The 12170-nt window shown below is 42.3% G+C and overlaps 1 protein-coding gene across 7 annotated transcripts in view; it reads left to right on the top strand.

The window, feature by feature from the left end:
- Positions 1-12170, top strand: part of TEK (TEK receptor tyrosine kinase) — a 104255-nt gene that overhangs the window by 70298 nt on the left and 21787 nt on the right. For 4 of the 7 annotated variants that reach the window (XM_088837867.1, XM_088837866.1, XM_088837870.1 and 1 more), the window contains 3 exons: positions 3519-3680; positions 5995-6147; positions 10284-10571. In XM_088837867.1, coding sequence (XP_088693993.1) covers positions 3519-3680; positions 5995-6147; positions 10284-10571 — 603 coding nt within the window. The remainder of the gene's footprint in view (positions 1-3518; positions 3681-5994; positions 6148-10283; positions 10572-12170) is intronic. The other 3 variants (XM_088837869.1, XM_088837868.1, XM_055428126.2) reach the window with 1 other exon arrangement.

Below are 12170 nucleotides of genomic sequence, written 5' to 3'. Positions count from 1 at the left end.
TTAAATAAGACATAGCACGCAACATCAGTCCATTGAAATATCTCTAGTTCTAAGTCACTGATGCCTCTTCACTGTCATATTGACTGGTATCCACAAAATGGAAAATTGCAAGTAGGTAAATTGGGCATTGTCTTTAATCATAATATTAAAAAAGATACAGAAATACAAATCTCCTTCTGTATTTGTAGGGGATTGGTTCTAGGACCTCTTTGGATACAAACTCCATGGATGCTCAACTCCCTTTTATGAAATGGTGTAGTATTTGTGTACAACCTATGCACATCCTCCTGTATACTTTAAATAATCTCTAGATTACTTAAACAATAGCCACCCCTCCATCTGTGGTTTCACTTTCCGTGGTTTCAGTTACCCATGATCAACTGAAGCTCAAAACACTAAATGGAAAATTCCAGAAATAAACAATATGTAATTTTTAAATTGTGTACTGTTCTGAGTAGCATGATGAAATCTTACACTGTTCCACTCCATCCTGCCTAGGATGTTGGTCTTCCCTTCATCCCATGTATCCCACTCATTAGTCACTTAGTAGACATCTACATTATCATTTCCTCTGTCATAGTATCAAAATGCTCATGTTCAAGTAACCTTTATTGTATTTAACAATGTGATGCTAGCAATTTGAATATTCCCTTACTCTTTAACTAATTTATAAGTTAAACTTTACCTCTGGTATGTGTGTATGAGAGAAAGAAATGGTGTATATAGAGTTTGGTACTGTCTGCAGTTTCAGGCATCCACTGTGGTCTTGGAAAGTATCCCCTGCAGATAAGGGGGATTATTGTAACACCTAATACAGTGTAAATGCTATGTAAATCGTTGTAACTATAATATAAATATTTTGTAAATAGTTGCTGGCACATGGAAAATTTCAAGTTTTGCCTTTTAGAACTTTCTGGAGTTTTTTTTTTTTTCTTTCTGAATATTGATCTTCCCTTGGTTGAACCTGCAGATGCAGAACCTGCATATAGAAGGTTGACTATACTAGACTTTCCTCCAGAGTACAAATTAGAACCACCACGTTGGAAAATTGGCAATATATACTAAAGCTAAGCATACACCTACCCTGTGATGACATTCTACAGCTAAGTTTATGCTCAAAAGAAATGAGTGCACTTGTGAAATAATCTTCAAGAATGTTCTGAGGAATTTTATTCCTAATATTATTCCTAATATTCATCAGCATTAGAAAGAATAAGTAGATTGTGTTATATTCATATGTAATAGGTTTCTAGGGCTGTGGTAGCAAAGTACTCTAGATTGAGTGGCTTAAACAACAGAAATTAATTTTCTCAATGTTCTGGAAGCTAGGTGATCAGTGTAATCTTACGTTGATCTGAGATCAAGGTGTTAGCAGAGTTACTATCGTCTGAGGCTTTGCTTCTTGGCTTGTAGATAGCTATATTCTCCCTGTATCTTCTCAGGGTCTTCCCTGTGTGTGTGTGTGTGTGGTAATTTGATCTTCTTATGAGGGCCTCCCTGGTAGCTCAGATGGTAAAGAATCCACCAGTAACTCAGGAGACTAGGGTTCGATCCCTGGGTCGGGAAGATCCCCTGGAGAAGGGTATGGCTACCCACTCCAGTATTCTTGCCTGGAGAATTCCATGGACAGAGAAGCCTGACTGGCTATAGTACATGAGGTCACAAAGAGTTGGACACAACTGAGTAACACACTAATGAGGACAGCCATCATATGGGATTAGCAATGACTGTAGCCCTCACTGTAACTGAAGCACCCCTTTAAAGACCCCCATCTCCAAATACTGCAACGCTGTATACAGTAAGCGTGATGTGCAGGGCTGGCTTCATGGACTTATGACCTGTCCACACAGGGCCCTACACTTAGTTTAAGTTTCTGCTGTCTTCAACTTGAAATTTTATCTTTGAATTTCACAAGTGAAGTCCAGTGACACCATGGAGCTTGTGCATGAGGAGAAGAGACAGATTCTGTCTCCTTTCTTGGCCACCCCATTCCCATACATGTTCTCCATGCCCCAGGAATCTGGTGGACCTCTTAACTCACGGGAGTTCAGTAAGACTCAAAGCACGTGAGTAAGTTGAGCTACTTCTATAATTGAGTAAACAGGATACTGATAGCCTGACAAGACATCCTATCCTTTCAAACCAGAAGTTGCTTCACATGGCAAACATACTGTACATCTGTATATATACCATGCCCCTTATGGGGGCTAAAAACCATTGAAATATCTAAGAATGTTTTCTTTCATCAAGAACCAATTTTTACCTTGTTGGGGGTACTATTTCAGTCCCATTGAGAATACATGGTCTTTGAGATGGGGGGATTATTCTGGATTATATAGATGTGCTCAGTTCCTTAGTCATGACCGACTCTTTGTGACCTCATGGACTGTAGCCTGCCAGACTCCTCTGACCATGGAATTCTCCAGGCAAGAATACAGGAGTGGGTAGCCATTCCCTTCTCCAGGGGATCTTCCTGACCCAGCAATCAAACCTGGGTCTCCTGCACTGCAGGCAGATTCTTTACCATTTGAGCCACCTGATTATTTAGGTGGACCCATTCTACTCACAGGAGTCTTTAAAGACTGTCAGAAAGAGATATCACAACAGAAGGAAGGTCAGAGAGACATGAGTTTGTCGTCTTTGAAGATGGACGAAGGGACCATGAGTCAAGGAATACAGGTGTTTTTGAAGAAGCTGAAAAGAAGAAAACAAATTATCCCCTACATCCTCTAGAAAGGAACACAGCACTGTTAACACCTTGATCTTAGCCCAGTGAGACTAACTACTGACCCTCAGAGACTTCTGATTTCTGACCTCCAGAGGTATAAGATAATAAATTTATGTTGCTCTAAGCAGAGACAGACAGACAGACATAGCCTGGTGGTCTAGTAGGATGATTGATATTAAATAATCACACAAAGAATGATGAATTCTGAAAATGGCAGTGAAGGAGAAGATCTGTGGAAATGTGTGGCATGTGACTTAACCAAGGTTCGGGGGAAGTCACATCAGAGCTGAGAGTCGAATGATGAGTAAGCGTTAACTGCAGAATCGTGGGCGGTCTGGTGCATTCCTCGCAGGAGCATAGTATCAGCCAAGAATCTGAGACAGAAAGGAGCCTGGTGCATTGTTAGGTGAATGAACTGAAGGGTCACTGGGACTGGAGAGGATTAGATGAGAGGATGAGGGGGCTAAAGAGGCGGCAGGGGCGCTATTGTGCAAGGCCTGGCAGGTCATGGTATGAATTTCAGATTTTATTCGAAATGTAATGGGAATGCATGGAAAACTCTTGACCAGAGGAGTGCTCATTCTTTAAGAAAGCATTCTGTGGATGGTAGGTTGGAGGGGTGAGAGCAAAGCCGGGAGATCACAGAGCGGGTAAGTGCATTGAATCTGATCAGAGAACTCGAAGAGGGCTTTGTCGGGAATGTAAAAGCACTCATCCACTACCCCTATCTCAGAACAGCAGTAAAATCCCAAAGTGTAAGGACTGATCTGATTCTTGACATTTTATTTAGTTCTTCCAGAGCCCTTGAATGCCCCAAACGTGATCGACACTGGACACAACTTTGCTGTCATCAACATCAGCTCTGAGCCTTACTTTGGGGATGGACCAATCAAATCCAAGAAGCTTCTGTACAAACCTGTTAATCACTATGAGGACTGGCGGCATATTCAAGGTAAGATTTGGCAAGGAAATGCTCCAGCGAGAGATGGGACACCAAGAAAAGAAATTTGTCCCCAAATGTAGAAATCCTCTCTCAGTCTCAACCCTCCATCCCAACGTAGGGGTTGTGGCAGTGGATTCTACTTCGGAGTTTTCAGGAGCGAGTGGCGGGGTGATGGCTCCTCTGAGTTCTGGGTCCACCTTTCTGAAAGTCATGATATAAAATGGGACACGGAACCAGCCTGTGTCAGGAGTTACTATCTTCATCAATACTTCCTGTCCAGGTTTCTCTGGATCTCCGGTCCCATTTTAACTCTGTCTTGCTTGGTCATGGTAAAGGATACATGTTTATGCTATGAGTACAGTAACAGGGAAGCCCAGGGCCCGCTGGAAGGGCAGAGACTTAATCCGCTTACATCTGAGGGGTGATTGCTGCCACTGTTGTTCAGTCGCCAAGTCGTGTCTGACTCTTCACGACCCCATGGGCTGCAGCACACCAGGCTTCCCTGTCCCTCACTATCTCCCAGAGTTTGCTCAAGTTCATGTCCATTGAATCAGTGATGCCTTCCAACCATCTCATCTTCTGTCAACCCTATTCTTCTTCTGCCTTCGATCTTTCCCAGCATCAGGGTCTTTTCTAATGTGTCAGCTGTTGCTACTGAACCAAGTTTTTTTTTTTTTTTTTCCCTTATTTGAGTTTGCCCTGTCTGCAGTCTCCTAACTCACAGAAATTTGGGAAGGAATTTGGCCTGTGGTGGACTGAACTGGGGTAGGGGGAGGTGGGGGTACAGGGCCGTCCCAAACTTTTTGAAAGCAAAAGCCCCAAATGTAATAAAATGTCAAACTTTCATGAAAACAGTTAAATTTATTTATTTTAAGTTAAATTTACTTTGAAACACAAATTACAGTCTTGCTTGTTGCATGATGATATAATAGCACTTTTTTTTTTTTGCACTTTTTTTTTTTCAAAGCTGAGCACCATCTATTGACCCAGCTGCTTAAATTGTGCTGTTTTATCGTGAGACCTGCCACAGTCACACTTGCAGGGAACATACACACCTCCATTAATACTCTAGTCTCACTATGCCCATGAATTCCTAAAAGGGCCCTCTACCTGTGACTGCAATGAAGGAGACACCAGAGACACTAGTTCCATCCCTGGGTCAGGAAGATCCCCTGGAGATGGAAATGGCAACCACTCCAGTATTCTTGCCTGGGAAATCCCATGGACAGAGGAGCCTGAAGGCTACAGTCCAAAGGGTCACAAAGAGTCAAACACAACTGAGCAACTAAGCTCATATAATCAAGGAAGTTACCAAAAAAGAAGAAAACGAAGGTTTGGGGCTTAATAATACTAGCTGACCTGAGTACGTTGAAGAAAGTCATGGTGGTATTATGGAGTTCTTCACAGTCTTTTGAACACTCATCCAAAATTCAGAATCCCAGGAGCATAAGTCTGTTTTGCTGGATTGTTGTTTCTATTGACAATGGCTAGGTCTTTTGAAAAAGCAGTTTAAAAAAAAATAGAATATTGATAATCCATCATCTCTTTATGGGCATCCACAAAGAGGTCTTCTAAAAACCCTTAAACACAGTCCAGTATTTTTCCTTACTGACTTTATCATATGGTAAGGCAGAAATCTAGGAGAAGGAAATGGCAACCCACTCCAGTGTTCTTGCCTGGGGAATCCCAGGGACGGGGGATCCTGGTGGGCTTCCGTCTGTGGGGTCGCACAGAGTCGGACACGACTGAGGTGACTTAGCAGCAGCAGCAAGGCAAAAATCTACCTTTGCAATATTCATGCAAATAGCTCAGAAGAAAAGAAGCATATGTCATTTGTTTCTGGGAGGTATTTTCAAATACTTCAGAACCCTTTATTAATTATGACATGACTGTTACAAATTTGTTATCTGATTAGTATAAGCAAACCCTCAAAGAATCTTTTCTCTTGATACTTTGATTAAAATCACTGTTTGCATTTGAAAACAGTAGGTAAGTTATTTTATCTTATTCTAATTGAGTTTTCGCCCCTAAATCTGTTTGGTATTCCCTATGGTTGAAGATGTGCCTGATTTTACTCTACAAATGAAAAATACAGAAACACTAGAGCAGAAATGTGTGAGTGGCACAGGGATACTTACACGAAAAACCTTGTTTTCTTTATAGTAGGAACACTGAGAGCCTGAAGATGGAATTGCCCCTCTGTTCTACTCAGACATTGTATTTTTAAAAACCAAACATTAGTTCCCATCACAATAACAGCATTCCAGTTTAAAGAATGTAAAAGATTGCCAACTTAAGTTTCCTGGACTTTCCCTCTTCTCAGTGACAAATGAGATTGTTACCCTCAACTATCTGGAGCCTCGGACGGAATACGAGCTCTGCGTGCAGCTGGTCCGGCGTGGAGAGGGCGGAGAAGGCCATCCTGGCCCTGTGAGGAGATTCACAACAGCTTCCATCGGTCAGCTGAGGCAAACAGGCACTGATTCAGGAGCTGGGTGGGTGGGGAGGAAGGGGAAAGAGGAAGGAAGATCAGGAAGGGTGGTGGTGGGTGGGTGGGTGGGAAGGCTGGTGGAAGGGGTTTGCTTTTGAATGGGTGGGAAAGTGACAGGAAGGCTAGAGACTTGGAGCCAAGCCAGCCCTTTATTTGGGCTGCTCTCCTGGTCTGTCTCCCTGGGGGAGGGGGCTGGAGTGATCCACGGGGACAGAGAAGGAAGCAGATGAGCCTTCAGGAAGGCAGGGACATCCCTGAGGACTTGGGATTTACTTTATAGCAACTGTGCTCAGTCTTGGCTCCTGAGTTTTACCACCAGCTTCCTGTTTCCATCCTAAGGGCCCAGGCCAGGCTCTCGCTGCATACATACTCCAGAAATCCCAGTGTGTTGATAAAGTAATTTCTAGTTTTTAAAAGTCATTCAGGCACACGGTGAAAACATCGAATAGGTTGAAAGGCTTTTACCTAAAAAACAGCAGTTCTATGCTCTGTCCCTCCATTTCCCCAACCTATTTCCTTTATCTCCTTGAGCCATATGAATAATACCACCCTGTTTCTCATGGCACGGCACGCAGGATCTTAGATCCCCTTACTTCCTGGACTAGGGATCAAACCCAAGCCTCCTGCAGTGGAAGTGCAGAGTCCTAACCACTGGACCGCCAGGGAAGTCTCTACCTCTATGTTTCTAAATCACTGGTTGTCAAACATTATTTTCCATCAGAATCATCTGCCCAGCTTATTAAAACAAATTTCTGGGCCTCGCCTCCAGGGTTTCAGATTCAGAAGGTTTGGAGTGGGAACGGGGCTCAAGAATCTGCATTTCTAATAAGTTCCCCGGTGATGTATGATGCTCTGGTCTTAAGTTTACACATTCGAAGTGTAGCACTATTTCTTGATGGATCAGTGTCAGTCAGTAGCTATCAGTCTTCTGTTGTGTAGACTGAGGAGCCTTGCATTTGTGAAATTTCCCTCATGCTACCCTCAACTCCAGCTTCCTGCTGCCCAGGCCCGCTCCTCTGAAACGTGAGTGAGCCCTTTTAAAGCTCTCTTGAGTGCTGTAGTGTGCCTCGTGTGTGACCACTCTCTTACTGTCTCTTGGTCAGTGCTTTACAGTTTCAGGTTCACATTTATTTAATTCTTAGAGTTGTCATCTTTCCCACTTTATAGATTGAAAAGTAGAGTCCCAGAGTGGTTACTGACTTGGCTATGGTGATGTGTCAGATTCTTCATCTTCATACTAGATCTTCAGACTTGACCCCTTTCTCTTTCTCCAGTTATTATTACTGTTTTTTACCCTGGAGCCCAAAGACACCAAATCCTTTCCCGATTGATAAGATTTCCTAGTTTTCATCCATTTACTAAAGGCAGAAGGACAGCGGATGCTTTAGTGAGAAACTAGGAAAAGCATCAAGCTCTTCTGCAAAAGTTGTGCATTCCTCACACACTCTTCCTTCCACACCCCCCACCTAGCGTTCATTTGACCAGCAGCATCCTTAATGAACCAAATGAAACTCAGGAGCTACTCTGATGCCTGTAGAAGCATTGTACAAGTAAGAAATGGCTTCCTGGGAACCCACCACGTAGTAACACCAAAAATAACACTGGCAGGGACTTCCCTGACAGTCCAGTGCTTAAGACTTTGCCTTCCAATGCAGAGGGTGTGTGTTCGATCTCTGGGCAGGGAGGTAAGATCCCACTTGCCTTGCAGCCAAGAAACCAAAACATAAAACAGAAGCAAGGTTGTAACAAATTCAATAAAGACTTTAAAAATGGCCCACATTAAAAAAGAAAAAAAAATATCTTAAAAAGAAAATAACCCTGGAAACTACATATGACTTCGAGGATAAAAGGAACCTCCATGACTATGATGCAAGGGGCCCCTGAAATGTCAGCAGAGCAAATGGTAGCTTATTCTCTCCTAGGCCAGTGCTGATGAATCAAGAGGGGAAGGGCATAATCTGACTCAGATGGAAAGTATTTATGGAACAGAACATAAAACACTTAACAGACCCACAGTGTGCTGTCTTCAGCTCTCAGAATATGTTCCAGCCAGGATGTATTCAGAGGTCTCTTGGAATATTTCAAAGTAGTTCTCAGGGGTGGGTGGGAAGGGAATTCTTGAAGGTTCATCTTTTCCCATCATTTGAATTTTGCTGATGTTTGTTTTTAAATCCATTTGGCAGTTGCACTATTTATAAGTGTGTTGACTGAGTGGCATAGGCCGGGAAGGCCAGGAGGGGAGGGGACAGGACACACTCTGAACACACGGCAGAGAGAGGGCAGGTAGGGAAGGGTGAAGGGTAAGCCATGCTCTCATAGGGAGGGAAAGAGGAATGGCCATTTATGGGGCTGCTCCTCTGTACAAGGCACAGGCTTAGAAGGCTTGCATGTTTGCTCTACACCATCAGCCCTCTTTCTGTCTGTTGTGTGGTTATAAGCCTGCCTGCCCATTCCAGGTGGCTTATTTTGGAACTTTAGAGAAGAGCAAAAGGAGGTGGCGTCACCTCTCACAATTTGCAAAGGTTATGGAGAAAAGACCAACCAGATCTGTAGCATAGAGCCAAGCGGGTGGCAGGCCTGATTGCCGGTTCTCCCTCATCTTTGGGTGGTCAAAGCTGTTAGTGAGAGTCCCTGTCCTGAGGAGTGGAAATAGACACTCCCTGTCACCTCTGACCAAGCTTCTCAGCCTTCTTACGTTATCTTTTCTTTTTCTTTTTTCATTTTTTTGGAGTATAGTTGATTTGCAGTGTTGTGTTAGTTCAGGTTTACAGCGAAGTGATTGTTATATACACATTCGTTTCCACTTCGTTATATTATGTTTATTTTTAGAGCTTCTTAGATAGTTTTGTCCTTAAGACACCATCTCTGTTTTGTTTTAATGTCTCTTCTGCCATAAATTTTAATACCATACATTTGTTTATGTATTATGGTCCTTCGTAAACCACTGTAATTATCTAAAATTTTCTCATACCCCAAGGACCAATTTTTGCCCCCTTAGGGGCAGTGATGTCCCCACTGAAAATGCATGAGGAGAGGATCCCTAGTCTATATTTTGAAAATACTTTATATCTGGAGTTTAAAATATCAGTGTGATTAGTTGAAAACTTGCAGATTCCTTCTCTGTCCATTGGTCCAAGATAAGATAGGGAGAAAATGTTGATGGAACCTCCCAAGCATTTTCACCTCCATTATCTCATTTCTCCTCCTGAGTCTGGAAGGTGAGTGTTTTTATTTCATGCTACATAAATTTTCCTAAGGTCACAGAACTAAAGGGGCATGCTTCTGCCTCTTTGATTTCACAGCTCATGTTGTTTCCATTCAGTTACCTCTCTGGTGACTCAGGTTCTTGGGGGTAATTATGGCCACACAGCCTGTGGTCAGAGCCAAACCATGATGTGATCAGAGCCTGGCCCTGCCATCACTGTGTTGTCACATGTGAAATTGTCCCTGCTAAGGGGATGTAACCCTAAAATTGTTTTAAAACATATTGCTCAAAATGGGAACAGAAACATTGAATGCTCACCTGCAGCCCCACAACCTTGGAAAATCCAGTGTTTCCAATTTTTTCAGTTTCCTTCCTCTTTCACCAATGGTAGACATAACTTTTCCCAAGTGGAAATTAGAGTATTTCTCATGTGTTACAAGTCTTGGAGGGGATTCTATACTTTTCACAATAATCCTTTAATCCCTTGGATGGCTATATCATAATTTATTAAAGCATTTTCCCTACTTTGAGCATTTAGGTTTCTTATGATTGTTTGTTATATTATAAATAATGTTGTAAGGGACATCTTCATGTCCCTAGCCTTTTTGCTTCCTTTGAGTTATTTCTTCAGGATAAATCCCTGGTAGTCAGATTATACAAAGTATATGATCATTTCTAAGGCTCTGGAAAAATATTCCCAAGTTGTCCTTCAACTGTATTTTTATTTTACAGTTATTCAAACTACATACTAATATTTTAAAGCTTTGCTATTTTGATATAGAAAAAAAGTATTTCATGGCTGCTAGTGGCTGTTTCTTTGCTAGCTTGTATATTATTCTAGAAGCCAAGGTTGTCCTTTGGGGCTGTTGTTAACTTCACTTCATATAAAAATGATGATCCTTCTGGTTTCTCCTAGGTCTTCCTCCTCCAAGAGGTCTCAGTCTCCTACCAAAAAGTCAGACCACTCTAAATTTGACCTGGCAACCAATATTCCCAAGCTCAGAAGATGACTTTTATGTTGAAGTCGAGAGGAGATCTGTGCAAATGAATAGTGATCAGCAGAATATTAAAGTGCCAGGCAACTTGACTTCAGTGCTCCTTAACAACTTACACCCCAGGGAGCAGTACATAGTCCGAGCCAGAGTCAACACCAAGGCCCAGGGGGAATGGAGCGAAGATCTCATCGCTTGGACCCTTAGTGACAGTAAGTAACTTATGCTGCCCCAGCCTTGCCTGAATGACGCTTGATGGCTGCCATTTAGATTTAGTTCCCATCACTTCAAGTCTGCTTCTTAGAAACCATGACAGGTAGTTTAGTTGTAAGTGGAGGCCAATGAGTGCCCTCCCCTCAACACCTCAAATCATTTTAGTGACCCGCAATATATATGAATGCTCCGTATATTTAGACTAACAATAATTCAGGCAGGACTGTACTATGATTTACTTTTCCTTTTTATAAAAAAGTCTATTTTCGGCTCTACTGGGTCTTCGTGGCTGTGCACAGGCTTCCTCTAGTTTCATTGAGCAGGGGCTGCCCTCTAGTTGCAGGGTGTGGGCTTCTCATTGCGATGGCTTCTCTTGTGGCATAGCAGGTCTCTCAGGGCTTGCCAGCTGCAGTAGTCGCGGCATATGGACAGTAGTTGCAGCACACAGGCGTAGTTGCTCCACGGCACGTGGGATCTTCCCAGACCAGGGATTGAGCCCGTGTCCCCTGCATTGGCATGAGGAGTCTTAACCTCTGGACCACTAGGGATCCCTACCTTTCCTTTCAATGGAGTTATTTATTAAGCAGATGGTGATTCATTACAGATAGATCTCTCCTAATCTGAAAAGCCAAGGAACTTTGCTTGAAAATCTGCAAAACAGATAATCCTTAGCATTACGGTATATATTTGAGAGTAATAAAACAACTTTTCTTTCAAACTGTTCTTCAGGCTCTTCTTAATTTCAGATTGTCCATTAAAAATTAGTTGGAACTTCTAGGGTTCCTTTGTAGTCTTGAAAGTTTTTTTTATTAGGAACCAGAGAGTTCTGTTTGATTTGCTGCCATAGAACTGTCTGTGCATTTCAGAGTCCTTGGAAAGACCAGGTGTTTCTGGGTCACACCAACTATCACTAATGCTAGGAGCCTGTGGTCTCTTGTCAACTGCCAAAGTCTGAGTTTCTCTTCTGCAGCCGAGTCTCCACTTCCCCAGTAACAGGTGTACAAACCGGCTCTGGGTTTCTCCAACCAGTCTCTTCTTGTATCAGTAACATGTGGAAGTCTCAACCATTTTGTCAGTGTTTAGACATGTCTTCTTCATCTTTAAAAAAAATTCTCTGACAATTAGAAGCTACAGGCCAGTACAGAGAATAATACATAAAAATCTGCATTTCTACATCCCAGAATTAACAACTGTTAACATCTTGCCATCTTTGCTTTCAGTCTTTTCTGTGAAAGTAATTCCACAATACAGATATATCAAAATCCTCTTTGAGCATCATCCCTACTCTAATTCTCTCCCTGTCTCCCTAGAGACAACCAAAATTCTGTTTGTTAAACCAAGATTATGTTTGTTGTATATCTTTCCATTCAATATTGTATAATTTTAGTACATTAAGTATACCTGTAAGTGTGCAGATGCATGCATACGCTCCATTTTGCTTTTTGTATATGTCTACTAAGTGCTTAACATATTTTCTAACAAGTGCTTAACAAGGATAGTTCCTATGGGCTGGTGGCTAACTGCAAACTAATGGGAATCCTTATTTCTTCTACTTCAATCTATTTCTTAAAAGCTGTGTGACCGTGGCCAAGTCACTT

Source organism: Moschus berezovskii, chromosome 7 (assembly GCF_049115385.1).
Source record: "Moschus berezovskii isolate FMDL1 chromosome 7, NW_MosBer_1.0, whole genome shotgun sequence".
Lineage (NCBI taxonomy): Eukaryota > Metazoa > Chordata > Mammalia > Artiodactyla > Moschidae > Moschus > Moschus berezovskii.
This window is presented reverse-complemented; position numbering and strand designations above follow the sequence as displayed.